This window comes from Rhinopithecus roxellana, chromosome 8 (genome assembly GCF_007565055.1).
Source record: "Rhinopithecus roxellana isolate Shanxi Qingling chromosome 8, ASM756505v1, whole genome shotgun sequence".
Classification (NCBI taxonomy): domain Eukaryota; kingdom Metazoa; phylum Chordata; class Mammalia; order Primates; family Cercopithecidae; genus Rhinopithecus; species Rhinopithecus roxellana.
The window spans coordinates 43,191,548-43,210,245 of NC_044556.1; the positions used below are offsets into that span (position 1 = coordinate 43,191,548).

The following is an 18,698-nucleotide window of genomic DNA, read 5'->3' on the forward strand; positions in this document are numbered from 1 at the left end:
CAGTAAAGGATAACGGGAAGGAAAAGGCAATAAGGCTTTAGTTCTAAGAACTAGTGTGTATGCTATTTTGTGAGGCACATTTGAAGGTCTAAGTCCTAACATATCATCATTGTAATAAGGTTTTTTCTTGTACCCAGATAAACTATACTTTTTTTTTTTTTTTTTGAGACAGAGTCTTACTTTGTCATTCAGGCTGGAGTGCAGTGGCACGATCTCAGCTCACTGCAACCTCTTGACTCCTGGGTTCAAGTGATTCTACTGCCTTAGCTTCCTGAGTAGCTGGGACTACAGGCACACACTACCACGCCTGGCTAATTTTTGTATTTTTATACAAAGGGTTGGCCCCTGGCCAACTATACTCTTGAAAACAAAGCATTTCTGTCCTAAGTACTGAGTTAAAAATGAAATCATAAGCCAGGCGCAGTGGCCCATGCCTGTAATCCCAGCACTTTGGGAGGCCGAGGCAGCCAGATCATGAAGTCAAGAGATCGAGACCATCCTGGCCAACATGGTGAAACCCCATCTCTACTAAAAATACAAAAATTGGCCAGGCGCGGTGGCTCACACCTGTAATCCCAGCTCTCAGGGAGGCAGAGGCGGGAGGATAGCTTGAGCCCAGGAGTTCGAGACCTGCCTGGGTAATACAGCGAGACCCCGTTCTCCACAAAAAGGAAAAAAAAAAAAAAAAGACAAAAAAAAATACAAAAATTAGCTGGGTGTGGTAGCACATGCCTGTAGTCCCAGCTACTCGGGAGGCTGAGGCAGGAGAATCTCTTGAACCTGGGAGGTGGAGGTTGCAGTGAGCCCAGATCATGCCACTGCACTCCAGCCTGGCAACAGAGTGAGACTTCGTCTCAAAATAAATAAACAAAATCATAGAAAATCATTTGGGAGGCCAAGGCAGGCAGACCACCTGCGGTCAGGAGTTCAAGACCAGCCTGGCCAACATGGTGAAACCCTGTTTCTATTAAAAATACAAAAATTAAGGCTGGGTGTGGTGGCTTACATCTGTAACCCCAGCACTTTGGGAGGCTGAAGCAGGCAGATCACAGGTCAGGAGTTCAAGACCATCCTGGCCAGCATGGTGAAACCCCGTCTCTACTAAAAATACAAAAATTAGCCGAGCATGGTGGCACGTGCCTGTAGTCACAGCTACTTGGGAGGCTGAGGCAGGATAATTGCTTGAACCTGGGAGGCAGAGGTTGCAGTGTGCCAAGATCACACCACTTCACTCCAGCCTGGGTGATAGCGTGAGACTCCGTCTCATAATAATAATAATAATAATAAAGGGCCAGGCACAGTGGCTCACGCCTGTAATCCCAGCACTTTCAGAGGCCGAGGCAGGAGACTCACGAGGTCAGGAGATCGAGACCATCCTGGCTTACACGGTGAAACCCCGTCTCTACTAAAAATACAAAAAAAAAAAAAAAAAGTAGCTGGGCATGGTGGCAGGTACCTGTAGTCCCAGCTACTCAGGAGGCTGAGGCAGGAGGATGTGTGAACCCAGGAGGCAGAGCTTGCAGTGAACCAAGATTGCACCACACACTCCAGCCTGGGCGACAGAGTGAGACTCCTTCTCAAAGTGAATAAATAAATAAAAATAATAAAATAAAATAAAACCATAGAAAACCAGTCTTTAGGGCCACGTGCAGTAGCTCATGCCTATAATCCCAGCACTTTAGGAAACTGAGGCAGGAGGATCACTTGAGCCCAGAAGTTCAAGACCAGCCTGGGAAACACAGTGAAACCCTGTCTCTACAAAAAAAATTTTAGGGCTGGGCACGGTGGCTCACGCCTGTAATCCCAGCACTTTATGAGGCCGAGGTGGGAGATCACTTGAGATCAGGAGCTCAAGACCAGCCTGGCCAACATGGTGAAACCCTGCCTCTACTAAAAATACAAAAATCAGCTGAGTGTGGTGGCAGACGCCTGTAATCCCAGCTACTCGGAAGGCTGAGACAGGAGAATCACTTGAGCCTGGGATGGAGGTTGCAGTGAGCTGAGAATGCGCCACTGCACTCCAGCCTGGGTGACAGAGCAAGACTCTGTCTCAAAAATAATAATAATAATAATAATAATAATAATAATAATAATAATAAAATTAGCCCAGTGTGGTGGCATATGCCTTTGGTCCCAACTATTGGGAGGCTGAGGTGGGAAGATTGCTTGAGCCCAGGAGATCAAGGCTGCAGTAAGCTATAATCACGCCACTGCACTCCAGCCTGAATGACAGGCTGTCTCTCAAAAAAAAAGGAAATCAAGGCCGGGTGCGGTGGCTCAAGCCTGTAATCCCAGCACTTTGGGAGGCCGAGACGGGCGGATCACGAGGTCAGGAGATCAAGACCATCCTGGCTAACACGGTGAAACCCCGTCTCTACTAAAAACTACAAAAAACTAACCGGGCGAGGTGGCAGGCGCCTGTAGTCCCAGCTACTCGGGAGGCTGAGGCAGGAGAATGGCGTGAGCCCGGGAAGCGGAGCTTGCAGTGAGCTGAGATCTGGCCACTGCACTCCAGCCTGGGTGACAGAGCGAGACTCCGTCTCAAAAAAAAAAAAAAAAAAAAAGGAAATCAGTTTTTGGTTAGGAAATGAGTGAATTCTTTGGGTTTCCAAATACCATATCCCAAAGTGGTGTACACTGCCTGGATATATACATCCAAGTAAGACTTGCTTGTGGTAATATATGGCTTTGGCTTTGCAGCCTCTTCTGGTAACTATGGATACATATGTTTAGGTAAAGTGATGTAAATGTTGGACCTGACTTTAGCATTAACTACGTGTTTTGGACCTTGATACAAAGGGGCTCTATACAGCTGAATCCCCCAATGCTGTAACAGCTGATTTGCAAACAACCACTACCAACATGCAATCCAGGACCAATGAGCTAAACCTACTTTAAGGTTGACAATGAGAGTTACAATCCCCTGATTATAAATCCCTTGTCAATGAAGCAGAGTATTTTTTACTCTCTCTTTTTTTGTTTGTTTGTTTTTTTGAGACGGAGTTTCACTCTTATCACCCAGGCTGGAGTGCAATGGTGTGATCTCGGCTCACTGCAACCTCCGCCTTCTGGGTTCAAGTGGTTCTCCTGCCTCAGCCTCTCAGGTAGCTGAAACTAGAGGCATGTGCCACCACGCCTGGCTAATTTTTGTTATTTTTAGTAGGATGGGGGTTTTACCATGTTGGTCAGGCTGGTCTCGAACTCCTGACCTCAGGTGATCTTCAAGCCTCGGCCTCCCAAAGTACTGGTATTACAGACGTGAGCCACAGCGCCCGACCTATTTTTTACTCTTTTTAGCTAGATGTTGACAGGATTGTCCTATAGTCTTCCAATCTGGAATTTTGGGAGGCTTCATCATATGATGAAGGAAAGGGCCATATGCCAGGATCAGTAGTCCTGCAGGCTAAGTACAAACTCTAACCCAGTTTTTAGCATTCCTTGGCCATCTTTAGACTTAAGCCAAAATAAATAAATCCTTTCTCTTTCCAGTAGTCCCTTTTTTCAGTCTTCTTGCTGTCATCAAACAGTAGCTCAAAGCAAATTTGTCCTTAGCAACATCTAAACAAAATTTATTCAGAAAGTTATCCCTGTATGTAAAAAGAGCTTTTCTTTTTCCTAAAGAGAACAGTTACATTCTCCAACTAAGTAGCTCTTCTTACGATTCTTTATTTTGTTGGTATGATATATGAAGAGGAACCTGACACTGAGAAAACAGTTATCTTCAAAGCTGGCCGTTTCTCCTGGGAAGAGATATCTGCATGCTTGAAAAGTTTACTGATTTGTAGTATGAATAAGTCTAGAGTGATTTATATCAAAGGCTGCAGCCGAGTGCTTTCTCTTGTCTTTTCCTAGGTGAACCTGGGATATGGATGATTTCTGCCGACAATATTCTACAGACAGACATTGTCACTGGAGTAGGAGTGGCCAGGAGTCCAGGGACTGCAATGATTTTTCATGACATCCCAGGAGTAGTGAAAACATATCGAGAGGTAAACATAACTGTATCAGAGTTTAAGAGACTATGGTGACTAGTGCCACATATGAGGATATGCATAGAGAAAATACATCATAGGAAAGGAAATACACTCATAAAACAGATATGAAGCCAGCCAGCAAACATTATTGGAACACAAAGCTAAACAGTGCTTAGGGTTCTTAACCAGCAGAATGACTACTTACGTTTTAAGAGATCACTGTGGGTACTGGTTGGCACTAGATAGTAGACGCCAGGGTAGAAAGACCATCTGGGAGTCTACTGCAGTAATCCAGGTGACATGTTGGCAGATCAGGGTGGTGACAGAGGAGGTAGTAAGAAGTTGACCAGATTCTAGGTATATTTTATAGGTAGAGCCAATAGAGTTTCCTCACAGATTATATCTAGAACATAAGAAAATCCAGAATGATTCAGGTTTTTGGTTGAACAGCTGAAAGGACAGCATTACCGTCAACTGAAATGGGGAAAACTGTAGTTGGAACAGTTTTGGAGGGAAAAACAGTCAGCTTTGGATATGTAAAATTGGATATGTCTCTTAAATGTCAACTGGATATGTTGAGGTAGCTGCATATAAAAGTCTGGGACTCTTTGGAATAGAGATATTTAAGGCCATTAGATCACCAAAAGAATGAGCGTAAAATAGAAAGAAGGCCAGGTGTGGTGGCTCACATCTGTAATCCCAGCACTTTGGGAGGCCAAAGCGGGAGGATAACCTGAGGTCAGGAGTTCGAGACCAGCCTGGCCAACATGGTGAAACCCTGTCTCTACTAAAAATACAAAAATTAGCCGGACCTGATGGCTCCCGCGGGTAGTCCCAGCTACTCAGGAGGCTGAGGCACGAGAATCGCTTGAACCTGGGAGGTGAAGGTTGCAGTGAGCTAACATCAAGCCACTGCACTCCCGCCTGGGCAACAGAGTGAGAGTTGGTCTCAAAAATATATATATATATAGAAAAAAGATCTAAGTACTACGTTCTGGGAGCACTTCAATCTTAAGAGTTCTGATTGCCTTTTGATTAGTGGCAAATGGAAAAAGAAAGAAACAAAAGGGAAAAAGGGAGCTCTGAGAGAAGAACCAATAAGAAAGACTTATAAGAAACAACCAGGCTGGGCGCCATGGCTCGAGCCTGTGATCCCAGCACCTCGGGAGGCCAAGGCAGGCAGATCACAAGGTCAGAAGTTCGAGACCCAGCCTGACCAACATGGTGAAACCCCATCTCTACTAAAAATACAAAAATTAGCTGGGCATGGTGGCGCACACCTGCAACCCCAGCTACTCAGGAGGCTGAGGTAGAAGAATCGCTTGAACCCAGGAGGCGGACGTTGCAGTGAGCCAAGATCACGCCACTGCACTCCAGCCGGGGCAACAGAGTGAGACTCCGTCTCAAAAAAAAAAAAAAAAAAGAAAAAAAAGAAACAACCAGTGAAATGGGAGGAAAATCTAGAGATATGGGTATCCTGGAAGGCAAGTGAACAAAGTATTTCAAGGAAAGAGGGAGTGATCAACCATCATTACTATTAATGGGTTAAGCTGAAAATTGAGAAATGACTGATGGTTTTTGCAGTATGGAGACTGGTGCTAGTGACTTTGTTGAGCAGCTTCAGCGGAGTAACCTGAGCACTTTTTTTTTTTTTTTTTGAGACAGAATCTTGCTCTGTCGCCCAGGCTGGAGTACAATGGCTTAATCTTGGCTCACTACAACATCTGCCTCCCCAGTTCAAGCAGTTCTCGTGCCTCAGCCTCCTGAATAGCTGGGATTACAGGCACGTGCCACTACCCCTGGCTAATTTTTGTATTTTTAGTAGAGACAGGGTTTCCCCATGTTGGCCAGGCTGGTCTCAAACTCCTGGCCTCATGTGATCTGCCTGCCTTGGCCTCCCAAATTGCTGAGATTATATGCATGAGCTGCCGCTGCACCCAGGCTTTTTTTTTTTTTTTTTTTTGAGATGGAGTCTTGCCCTGTTGCCCAGGCTGGAATGCAGTGATGTGATCTCAGCTCACTGTAACCTCTGCTTCCTAGGCTCAAGCTATCCTCCCACCACAGCCTCCCTAGTAACTGGGACTACAGGTACATGCCACCATGCCCAACTAATTTTTTTGTTTTGTTTTGTTTTATATTTTTGGTAGAGATGGGGTTTCACCATGTTGCCCAGGCTGGTCTTGAACTCCTGAGCCCAAGTGATAGGCCTGCCTCGGCCTCCCAAAGTGCTGGGATTACAAGCATGAGCCACTGCGCCCAAACAGAGTGACATGAATGAATGTTTGATTGGAGAATTGGAGAAAAAGACTTGGAGACAGCAAATATAGAAAGCTCTTTTAAGGAGTTGGGGTTAAGAGTTTGTTTTGTGGATTTTTTTTTTAATAAGAGAAATAGTGAATTGGGAATGATTCAGTGGAAACGAAATTTGATCTAAGTCAGAAGATTGCTGGAGGGAGTAATATTCTTCAGTAGGTGAGATAGGTAAACAAGTAAAGGAATTTTTTTTTTAATTAAATATTTTCGGCCAGGCGAGGTGGCTCACGCCTGTAATCCCAGCACTTTGGGAGGCCGAGGTGGGCAGATCACGAGGTCAGTAGATCGAGACCATCCTGGCTAACACGGTGAAACCCCATCTCTACTAAAAATACAAAAAATTAGCCGGGCGTGGTGGTGGGCGCCTGTAGTCCCAGCTACTCAGGAGGCTGAGGCAGGAGAATGGTGTGAACCCAGGAGGCAGAGCTTGTAGTGAGCCGAGACTGCACCACTGCACTCCAGCCTGGGCGACAGAGCGAGACTCTGACTCAAAAACAAACAAAAAAAATATTTTCTATTCCCCTCTTAAATACATGTAATGTCTCCTTCCTCTTTGCCCAAAGCACTTCTTTGTTCCTCTTTTTTCATTCCTCAAGCATGGTAGCTATAACTTTTTGTGTATCTACTATGGGCTTGGTGCTTCTCATCTTCTTTTTTTTTTTTTTAAGAGATAGTGTCTCACTGTTGCCCGGGCTGCAGTACAATGATGCAATCATGGCTCACTGCAGCCTCAAACTCCTGGATTCAAGCCATCCTCCTGCCTCAGCCTCCAAAGTAGCAGGACCACAAGCGTGTGCCAGCATACCTGGCTAATTATATTTATTTTTTTGCAGAGACAGGGTCCCCCTATGTTGTCCAGTCTGGTCTCAAACTCCTGGATTCAGGTGATCTTTCTGCCTCAGCCTCCCAAAGTGCTAGGATTATAGACATGAGCCACTGCGCCTGACCATCTATTTTTTTTTTTTTTTTTTTTTTTGAGACAGGGTCTTGCTCTGTTGCCCAGGCTGGAGTGCAGTGGTGTTATCTCGGATCACTGCAACCTCCACCTCCTAGGCTCAAGAGATCCTCCCACCTCAGTCTCCCAAGTAACTGGGACCACAGGTGCACACCACCACACTTGGCTAATTTTGCGGGGGGGTGCGTGTGTGTGTTTGTGTTTTGAGACAGAGTCTCTGCCGCCCAAGCTGGAATGCAGTGGCTGAATCTTGGCTCACTGCAACCTTCGCCTCCTGGATTCAAGCAATTCTCCTACCTCAGACTCCCAAGTAGCAGGGATTACAGGCACCTGCCACCATACCCAGCTAAGTTTTGTATTTTAGTAGAGACAGGGTTTCACCATGTTGGCCAGGCTTGTCTTGAACTTCTGACCTCAAGTGACCTGCCCACCTCAGCCTCCCAAAGTGCTGGGATTACAGGCATGAGCCACTGTGCCCAACCAATTTTTTGTATTTTTGGATAGATGGGGTTTCACCCTGTTGCCCAGGCTGGTCTCAAACTCCTGGACTCAAGTGTTCTATCTGCCTCAGCCTCCTAAAGTGCTGGGATTACAGGTGTGTACCACCACATCTAGCCCAGTCTTTTTTTTTTTTTTTTTTTTTAACATCCAGTACACCTATCACTTTTAATCGTATCACTTTTAACTCTGCAAAGTAAATATGGGGGGCATGGAGGGAGGGAGAGCATCAGGAAGAATAACTAATGGATGCTGGGCTTAATACCTGGGTGATAGGTTGATCTATGCAGCAAACCGCCATGGCACACATTAACCTATGTAACAAACCTGCACATCCTGCACATGTAACCTGGAACTTAAAATAAAAGTTGAAAAAAAAAAAAAAGTATTATCAGCCAGGCGCGGTGGCTCAAGCCTTTAATCCCAGCACTTTGGGAGGCCGAGACGGGCGGATCACGAGGTCAGGAGATCGAGACCATCCTGGCTAACACGGTGAAACCCCATCTCTACTAAAAAAAATACAAAGGCCGGGCACGGTGGCTCAAGCCTGTAATCCCAGCACTTTGGGAGGCCGAGGCGGGCGGATCACAAGGTCAGGAGATCGAGACCATCCTGGCTAACACGGTGAAACCCCATCTCTACTAAAAAAATACAAAAAACTAGCCGGGCGAGGTGGCGGGAGCCTGTAGTCCCAGCTACTCGGGAGGCTGAGGCAGGAGAATGGCGTGAACCCAGGAGGCGGAGCTTGCAGTGAGCTGAGATCTGGCCAGTGCACTCCAGCTTGGGTGACAGAGCGAGACTCCGTCTCAAAAAAAAAATAAAAAAATAAAAAAATAAAAAATAAAAAAAATAAAAAATAATAAAAAAAAATAAAAAAAATACAAAAAACTAGCTGGGTGTGGTGGCGGGCGCCTGTAGTCCCAGCTACTCGGGAGGCTGAGGCAGGAGAATGGTGTAAACCCAGGAGGCGGAGCTTGCAGTGAGCTGAGATCCGGCCACTGCACTCCAGCCTGGGCAACAGAGTGAGACTCTGTCTCAAAAAAAAAAAAAAAAAAAAAAAAAAAAAAAAAAAAAAAAGTATTATCCCAACTTTGTTTTATTTTATGTATTTATTTATTTTTATAACCGAATCTCACTCTGTTGCCCAGGCTGGAGTGCAATGGCACAATCTCTGGTCACTGTAATCTCCACCTTCCAGGTTCAAGCAATTCTCATGCCTCAGCCTCCCAAGTAACTGGGACTACAGGTATGAGCCACCACACGCAGCTAATTTTTGTATTTTTAGTAGAGACAGGGTTTTGCCATGTTGGCCAGGCTGGTGTCAAACTCCTGGCCTCAAATGAGCTGCCTGCCTCAGCCTCCCAAAGTGCTGGGATTACAGATGTGAGTCACTGCACCTGGCCCCAACTTTATAGATGAGTAAATTACTCAATATGTGTCCACATCGTATCTGGTACCTTCTTTTAAGGAGCTCATAGTCTAGTGGTGACATAAACAATTACATATATGGCACAAATAATTACAAAAGGCAAGTAAAAGTACATGTTGTGTTTGAAGACTAATGAATAAATCAGGGTAACTTCAATACAAAATAAATAAGGGTAGAGAGGGAAAATTTGGATAACATCCAAAAAGAACTTGTATTATGAGCAGATAAGAGGTTCAAGGACAGAGGTAGCATGAAACGAGTACTAGAAAAAGAGACTGAGAAGGGATTAGGAACTAGAAAAGCAAAGAGAAAGAGTGTCATAGAAGGCAAAGGAGGAAATGGTTGTGGTGTTAGATGCTACAGGGAAGTCAAAAGGTTACTCCTATTCTAGTTTGTGTACTTTGTAGAATCCTCATTTAATTATTCACTAATTAGCAGATACTCATTGAAGCCTATTAAGTGTCAGGCATTGTGCTGGCCTCCAGAAATACAAATATGAAAAAGACAAAAGTCCTTTCTTTATTAAACTATTAATGTAACTAATTTGGGTCTTAAGGTTCTTGAATTTTAAAAACCTGTGATAATACTAAGGAGAACATAGAGTATATTGCATTTAAATTTAAAATATTAAGGGCTGGGCATGGTGGCTCATACCTGTAATCCCAGCACTTTTAGAGGCCGAAGTCAGTGGATCACTTGAGGTCAGGAGTTTGAGACCAGCCTGGCCAACATGGTGAAATCCTGTTTCTACTAAAGATACAAAAAATCAGCCAGGCATGGTGGCACATGCCTGTAATCCCAGCTACTTGGGAGGCTGAAGCAGGAGAACTGCTGGAACCCGGGAGGCAGAGGCTGCAGTGAGCTGAGATTGCCTGGGTGACAGAGCAAGACTCCATCTCAAAAACAAACAAACAAACAAACAAAAACTTACAATATAAGGCAGAACACTACAAGTATTCTTGAGAAAAAAAAATGTACTTTGAAGTTTCAGAAAAGATTGAGATTATATGCAACCAGAGAGAAAGAGAAAATGTCCTACAGTTACAGTTGTTTTATGTTTGTGTGTGTGTTTGTTTGTTTGTTTTTTGAGATGGAGTCTCACTCTGTCACCCAGGCTGGAGTGCAATGGCACAATCTCGGCTCACTGCAGACTCCATCTCCCGAATTCAAGTGATTCTCCTGCCTCAGCCTCCCTAGTAGCTGGGATTACAGGCACGTTCCAACATGCGTGGCTAATTTTTGTATTTTTAGTAGAGGCAGGATTTTGCCATGCTGGCCAGGCTGGTCTCAAATTCCTGACCTCAAGTGATCCACCCGCCTCAGCCTCCCAGAGTGCTGGGATTACAGGCATGAGCCACCACACCTGGCCTCAAAGGCATTTTAATAGGGAGTCATACAAAGGGAAGATATGTCTGAAGGAATAATTGGACCCAAGACTTCCTTCTGGAAAAAATGTTATTTTGGGGCTGGGCATGGTAGCTTATGCCTGTAATCTCAGCACTTTGGGAGGCCAAGGTGGAAGGATGGCTTGAGGCCAGGAGTTCGAGAACACCCAGGACAACATAGTGGGACCCCGTCTTTTTTTTTTTTTTTTGGAGTCTCATTCTGTCGCCCAGGCTGGAGTGCAGTGGTGCCATCTCCACTCACTGCAAGCTCCGCCTCCTGGGTTCACGCCATTCTCCTGCCTCAGCCTCCTGAGTAGCTGGGATTACAGGCACCCGCCACCAGGCCCGGCTAATTTTTTGTATTTTGTAGTAAAGACGGAGTTTCACCGTGTTAGCCAGGATGGTCTTGATCTACTGACCTCGTGATCCATCCACCTTGGCCTCCCAAAGTGCTGGGATTATAGACGTGAGCCACTGCGCCCAGCCAAGACCCCGTCGTTTTTTGGCTAGGCATGGTGACACATACCTGTAGTCCCAGCTTCTCTAGAGGCTGAGGCAGGAGGATTGCTTGAGCCTAGGAATTTGAGGCTTCAGTCAGCCATGATCAGGCCATTGCACTCCAGCCTGGGTGACACAGCAAGACCCTGACTCGAAAACAAAAAAAGTTATTTTGTTTTCAAAGGCAAACAGATTTTGTTGTTCTCAATTATGTGGTCATGAGATGGGCAATTTGTACTTGTGTGAAACAGATACTTTTGGTTAAATAAGTTATGAGGGTGGATCTGGAAGGAATCAGATTCTCTAGGAACTTAGGTGCAGATTTTCCTTTGATTTGCTGACAGGTGGTGGTCAATGCATCATCAAGATTAATGCTCAGTTATGACCTCAAGACTTATCTCACCAATACCCTCAATTCAACTGTATTTAAGCTCTTCATCACCACTGGCAGAAATGGTGTCAATCTTAAAGGTCAGGAATCTCTTTATGGTTTCAGTGATTGTTCCTATCTTTCTCATTTTCCCTCAATTCATTTATCCCTTTGGATTAGTAATCCAGATTTTCTTTTTATTTCAAAACTGACTCCATCTTGACAAATAAATCATAGAGCTCTATGAGATCTCAGAAATTATGACAAGACTAAGGTTTTAAAATAGGCTCATCCTAGTCACTATTGTCTTTCTAGTTTTAAAAATACAAATTTTAGGCTGGGCATGGTGGCTTACACCTGTAATCCCAGCACTTTGGGAGGCCGAGGCAGGCAGATCACCTGAGGTCGGGAGTTCAAGACCAGCCTGACCAACATGGTGAAACCCCGTCTCTACTAAAAATACAAAAACTACCTGGGTGTGGTGGTGTGCACCTATAATCCCAGCTACTTGGAGTCGGAGGCAAGAGAATCGCTTGAACCCAGGAAGCAGAGGTTAGAGTGAGCCAAGATTGCACCACCGGACTCCGGCCTGGGCGACAGAGTAAGACTCCATCTCAAAAAAAAAAAAAAACACTTAAGGTAATTTTAGGACTCTGGCATGGTGGCTCACGACTGTAATCCCAATTATTTAGGACGCTGTGGTGGGAGGATTGCTTGAGGCCAGGAGTTTGAGACCAGCCTGGGCAACAGAGCAAGACCCCATTTCTCAAAAAAAAAAAAAAATAGATGGCCAGGCGTGGTGGCTCACACCTGTAATACCAGCACTTTGGGAAGCTGAGGCGGGTGGATCACAAGGTCAGGAGTTCGAGACTAGCTTGGTAAGATGGTGAAACTCTGTCTCTACTAAAAATACAAAAATTAGCCAGGTGCAGTGGTGGGTGCCTGTAATCCCAGCTACTCGGGAGGCTGAGGCAGGAGAATTGCTTGAACCCGGGAGACAGAGGTTGCAGTGAGCTGAGATCACGCCACTGCACCCTAGCCTGGGCGATAGAGCAAGACTCCATCTCAAAAAAAAAAAAAAAAAAAAAAAAAAGATAATTTTAATTCTATTTGCCTTTTGTTCTTCAAGCATTTAACATATTTTTTCAAATTAGCTATTTGATTTTATTATAAATACAAAGATAGATAAATAAGTAAAGAATATTTTATCTTTAAAATTTCCCAGGTTATTTTATAGATAAAAAATACTAAATGTTTCTTTGTAACATATTCACCCACTGTTGTCCAAATTACGATTTTATAAACAGACTTTTTTTTTTTTTTTTTTGAGATGGAGTCTTGCTCTGTCGCCCAGGCTGGAGTGCAGTGGTGTGATATCGGCTCACCACAACATCTGCCTCCTGGGTTCAAACAATTGTCCTGCCTCAGCCTCCTGAGTAGCGGGGACTACAGGCACATGCTACCATGCCCAGCTAACTTTTGTATTATTAGTAGAGGCGGGGTTTCACCATGTTGGCCAGGCTGGTCTCGAACTCCTGACCTCAAGTGATCAGCCCGTCTCGGCCTCCCAAAGTGCTGGGATTACAAGCTTGAGCCACCACACCCAGCCAACAGACTGCCGTTTTATTCCCCAGAATCTTTCTAAAATCACTACTTACTTTATTGAGAAACCTCATGCATCAGTCCCTTTGATTTTGCTGAAGATTTTTCAAGAAGAATGCCACCCATTGCAGCTGACCCAATGATAACAACAGTCCACTTCTTGCTGTCTATATGATTCCTCTTAAGGCACCACTTGTGATGAAGTTCTAGGGGCTTGGGGCTTGAATTATATTGTAATTGTATTACAATATTGTATATGAAAAACAAATTATCCTAGACCTAAAAGCCACCTCCCAACTGTACTACTTTATTTTTATTTATTTATTTATCTATTTGAGATGGAGTTTCGCTCTTGTTGCCCAGGCTGGCGTGCAATGGCACAATCTCAGCTCACCGCAACTTCCGCCTCCTGGGTTCAATCGATTCTCCTGCCTCAGCCTCCCAAGTAGCTGGGATTACAGGTGTGCACCACCACCCCCAGCTAATTTTGTATTTTTAGTAGAGATGGAGTTTCTCCATGTTGGTCAGGCTGGTCTCGAACTCCCGACCTTAGGTGATCCGCCTGCCTCGGCTTCCCGAAGTGCTGAGATTACAGGTATGAGCCACCTCACCCGGCCTATTTTTAATAGATTTCTAACTTCCCTATAATCTTTTTTACTCCCACTGATGAATTCAAAAAAAACCTTTGAAAAAAGATACCACCTATGTATGATATTGATAACGGAAGCCCCACTGTAGTCATTCGCAAATTAGAATGTGAGGGTCTCACACTATTCTTTCACCTTGATTGAAGCAGAGTGGGCAAACCAGCCATAATTGACCCTCTTTCTTTTTTTTTTTCTTTTTTTTTTTTTTTTTTGAGATGGAGTCTCGCTCTGTCGCCCGGGCTGGAGTGCAGTGGCCGGATCTCAGCTCACTGCAAGCTCCGCCTCCCGGGTTCACGCCATTCTCCTGCCTCAGCCTCCTGAGTAGCTGGGACTACAGGCGCCCGCCACCTCGCCCGGCTAGTTTTTTGTATTTTTTAGTAGAGACGGGGTTTCACCGGGTTAGCCAGGATGGTCTCGATCTCCTGACCTTGTGATCCGCCCGTCTCGGCCTCCCAAAGTGCTGGGATTACAGGCTTGAGCCACTGTGCCCGGCCTTGACCCTCTTTCTTGCTTATTTTTTTTATAATCCAAAATTGCTGCCGTATAATGGTCTCTTTTTACAAATTATTGTTAGTGACAAAGCTATTTACCTCTTTTCTGCTTTTCAGGATTCTGTACCCCAAACCAGGCCTTGGCCATTACAAAAGTACTTCTTCCAGCAACCCTCATGCTGTGCCATGTACAGTTCAGTAATACTTTGCTAGACATTCCAGCAAGTAAAGTCTTTCATGTCCATTCAGATTTCAGTATGGAGAAAGGTAGGTTACACCAGTTGACTCTGGTTTTCCCATTCTGTTTATCTATTTGTACAATTGTCCCATTCTTATTTGACTGCTTTTATATCTGTAGTTTCATCTGATATATAACTGTGGAATTTTTCTCAGGCAACACTTTTGTTCAACACATTGAGCTCTTTTTTTTTTTTTTTTTGAGACAGGGTCTTGCTGTGTTGCCTAAGGCTGGAGTGTAACAGTGTGATCATAGCTCACTGTAATCTTGAACTCCTAGTCTCAAGCAATCCCCTTGCCTCAGCCTCCTGAGTAGCTAGGACTACAGGCACATGTCATCATGCCCTTTTTTTTTTTTTTTTTTAAGAGCAACATGATCTTCCTATATTGCCCAGGCTGGTCTCAAACTCCTGGCCTCAAGCAGTCTTCCTGCCTCAGCCTCCCAAAGTGCTGGAATTACAGGTGTTAAGCCCACTGCCCCCAGCCCTATTCAAATAATTTTTAACACATGCCTCCTAGAATACCCTGTGCTTTTCTATTATAATTTACTATTTTCTTGTTAGTCCCCATTAACTCTGTGAGGCTCTGCATTGTGTCTCATTTATCTTTCATTCCCAGCATGTAGCACAGTGTTTGGATGTTTTGTTGAATTGGAAGATATTCCAAATTAAAGAATAGGATTAACAAGTGAAAAGTGGAAATAGGCATGATGTTAGGATGACTCTATGTAAATCAGCTTATCTAAAAATGAAAGGATTCATATCAAATGTAAGGTATAGGGCCGGGCGCAGTGGCTCACACCTGTAATCCCAGTACTTTGGGAGGCCGAGGCAGGCGGATCACCTGAGGTCAGGGCTTCAGAGACCAGCCTGGCCAACATGACGAAACCCCCATCTCTACAAAAAATACAAAAATTAGCCAGGCGTGGTGGGAGGCACCTGTAATCCCAACTACTGGGGAGACTGAGGCAGGGAGAATTGCCTGAACTGGGAGATGGAAGTTGCAGTGAACCAAAATCACGCCACTGCACTCCAGACTGGGCAACAGAGCAAGACTACATCTCAAAAAAAAAAAAAAAAAAAAAAAAAGTAAGGTATAAATAAAGTAGTGCTTCATCATGAGAGAACCTCTAATGCTAGATCAGGCAGTCTGAATGGTTTGGGTCATTAGCAACCACTGAAGGAAGGTTCATTCAGCAAACTGTTTATAATACCTGATAGCAGGAGAAGATGTGGAGTAACAAAGAAAAGTAAAGTAATTTTTGGTTTGTTTGTTTTTTTGTTTTGTTTTGTTTTTGAGATGGAGCCTCACTCTGTCTCCCAGACTGGAGTCCAGTGGTACGATCTCAGCTCACTGCAACCTCTGCCTCCCGGTTACAAGCTATTCTCTTGCCTCAGCCTCCTGAGTAGCTGGGATTACAGGCGCGTGTCACCATGCCCAGATAATTTTTGTAGTTTTAGTAGAGATGAGGTATCACAATGTTGGTCAGGCTGGTCTGGTCTCAAACTCCTGACCTCGTGATCCACCTGCCTCAGCATCCCAAAGTGTTGGGATTACAGGTGTGAGCCACCGCACCCAGCCATTTTTGTTTCTTTATTTTGTTTGTTTGTTTGTGTAGGGACAGGATCTCCCTATGTTGCTCAGGCTGGTCTCAAACTCCTAGCCTCAAGTGATTCCACTTTGGCCTCCCAAAGTGCTGGGATTATAGGCATGAACCACCATGTCCAGCCTAAACCTTTTAACTTTTAGTGTTACCCTACTAGGTGATGAGTTACAGGATAGACACATATATGTTCATGACTTCAACTTATTGGTGAAAAAATAAATCAGGCCAGGTGCAGTGGCTCACGCTCATAATCCCAGCCCTTTGGGAGGCCATGGCAGACAAATCATTTGAGGTCAGAAGTTTGAGACCAGCCTGGCCAACATGGTGAAACCCCATTTCTGCTAAAAATACAAAAATTAGCCAGGCATGGTGGCAGGTACCTGTAGTCCCAGCTACTCGGGAGGCTGAGGCAGGAGAATCACTTGAATCCAGGAGGCAGAGGTTTCAGTGAGCCGAGATCGTGCCACTGCACTCCAGCCTGGGCAACAGAGCAAGACTCCGTCTCAAAAATAAATAAATAAGGCCGGGCGTGGTGGCTCATGCCTGTGATCCCAGCACTTTGGGAGGCCAAAGTGGGCGGATCATGAGGTCAGAAGATCGAGACCATCCTGGCTAACAAGGTGAAACCCCCTCTCCACTAAAAAAATACAAAAAATTAGCCGGGTGTGGTGGCAGGTGCCTATAGTCCCAGCTACTCAGGAGGCTGAGGCAGGAGAATGGCGTGAACCCAGGAGGCGGATCTTGCAGTGAGCCAAGATCACGCCACTGCACACCAGTCTGGGCGACAGAGTGAGACTCCGTCTCTCAATAGATAGATAGATAGATAGATAGATAGATAGATAGATAGATAGATAGATAGATAGATAGAAAAAAATACAGGCCAGGTGCGGTGGCTCAGGCCTGTAATCCCAGCACTTTGAGAGGCTGAGGCAGGCGGATCACCTGAGGTCGGGAGTTCACCACCAGCCTCACCAACATGGGGAAACCCGGTCTCTACTAAAAACACAAAATTAGCCGGCTGTGGTGGCACATGCCTGTTATCCCAGCTATTCAGGAGGCTGAGGCAGGAGAATTGCTTGAACCCAGGAGGCGGAGGTTGCAGTGAGCCAAGATCACGCCATTGCACTCCAGCTTAGGCGATAAGAGTGAGACTCCATCTCAGAAAAATAAATAAATAAATAAAAAGAAAGTAGAAAGAAAGGAGTATCTACATGAAACCTGAGGCAAAAATAAGTAAGGTTTTACAGAGGGAATGACCTTTAGAAGTATGACTAAGAGTGAACTAGATGTGAAGAGAACAGGACGTTCCAGGCAATATAGGGCCCTAGAGAAGTTTGTTTTAGTTTTGGTTTGGTTTGTTTTTTTTTTCCCAAAAATAAGATGAAATCACTTGGGCCCAGGAGGTTGAGGCTGCAGTGAGCCATGATAATGCCACTACACCCTAGCCTTGGTGATAGAGCAAGATTATGTCTAAATAAATAAATAGGCCGGGCGCAGTGGCTCAAGCCTGTAATCCCAGCACTTTGGGAGGCCGAAACGGGTGGATCACGAGGTCAGGAGTTCGAGACCATCCCGGCTAACATGGTGAAACCCCGTCTCTACTAAAAAATACAAAAAAAAGCTAGCCAGGCGATGTGGCTGGCACCTGTAGTCCCAGCTACTCGGGACGCTGAGGCAGGAGAATGGTGTAAACCCAGGAGGCGGAGCTTGCAGTGAGCTGAGATCCGGCCACTGCACTCCAGCCCGGGCGACAGAGCGAGACTCCGTCTCAAAAAAAAAAAAAAAAAAAAAAAAAAAAAAAAAAAAAAGTTAAATAAATAAATAAATAAATAAAATAAAAATGAAGGCAGTTTTTGGTCAGGTGCGGTGGCTCACGCCTGTAATCCCAACACTTTGGGAGGCTGAGGCGGGCAGATCACCTGAGGTTGGGAGTTCAAGACCAGCATGACCAACATGAAGAAACCCCATTTCTACTAAAAATACAAAATTAGGGCAGCGCATGGTGGCTCACGCCTGTAATCCCAACACTTTGGGAGGCTGAGGCGGGCAGATCACCTGAGGTTGGGAGTTCGAGACCAGCCTTACCAACGTGGAGAAACCCCATCTCTACTAAAAATACAAAATTAGCCAGGTGTGGTGGCACATGCCTGTAATCCTAGCCACTCAGGAGGTTCAGGCAGGAGAATTGCTTGAACCCGGGAGGCGGAGATTGTGGTGAGCCGAGATCACACCATTGCATTCCAGCCTGGGCAGTAAGAGCAAAACTCTGTTTCAACAAAAAAAGAAAAAAAATACAAAAATACAAAATTAGCCAGGCATGGTGGTGCATACCTGTAATCCCAGCTACTCGGGAGGCTGAGGCAGGAGAATCGCTTGAACCCAGGAGGCAGAGGTTGTGGTGAGCTGAGATCACGCCATTGCACTCCAGCCTAGGCAACAGGAGCGAAACCCCGTCTCAAAAAAAAAAAAAAAAACACTGGGCCTGTAATCCAAGCACTTTGGAAGGCTGAGGCGGGTGGATCACCTGAGGTCAGGTGTTCGAGACCAGCCTGGCCAACGTGGTGAAACCCCAACTCTACTAAAAATACAAACATTAGCCGGGCCTGGTGGCTCACGCCTGTAGTCCCAGCTACTTGAGAGGCTGAGGCAGGAGAATTGCTTGAACCGGGGAGGCGGAGGTTGCAGTGAGCCGA

General features: G+C 45.2%; 1 protein-coding gene across 2 annotated transcripts in view; it reads left to right on the forward strand.

Annotated features, from left to right (window-relative positions):
- Positions 1–18,698, forward strand: part of NUP210L (nucleoporin 210 like) — a 166,393-nt gene that overhangs the window by 133,553 nt on the left and 14,142 nt on the right. For both annotated transcript variants that reach the window (XM_010364729.2, XM_010364730.2), the window contains exons 33-35: positions 3,853–3,989; positions 11,397–11,523; positions 14,280–14,429. In XM_010364729.2, the coding sequence (XP_010363031.1) occupies positions 3,853–3,989; positions 11,397–11,523; positions 14,280–14,429 (414 nt within the window). The remainder of the gene's footprint in view (positions 1–3,852; positions 3,990–11,396; positions 11,524–14,279; positions 14,430–18,698) is intronic.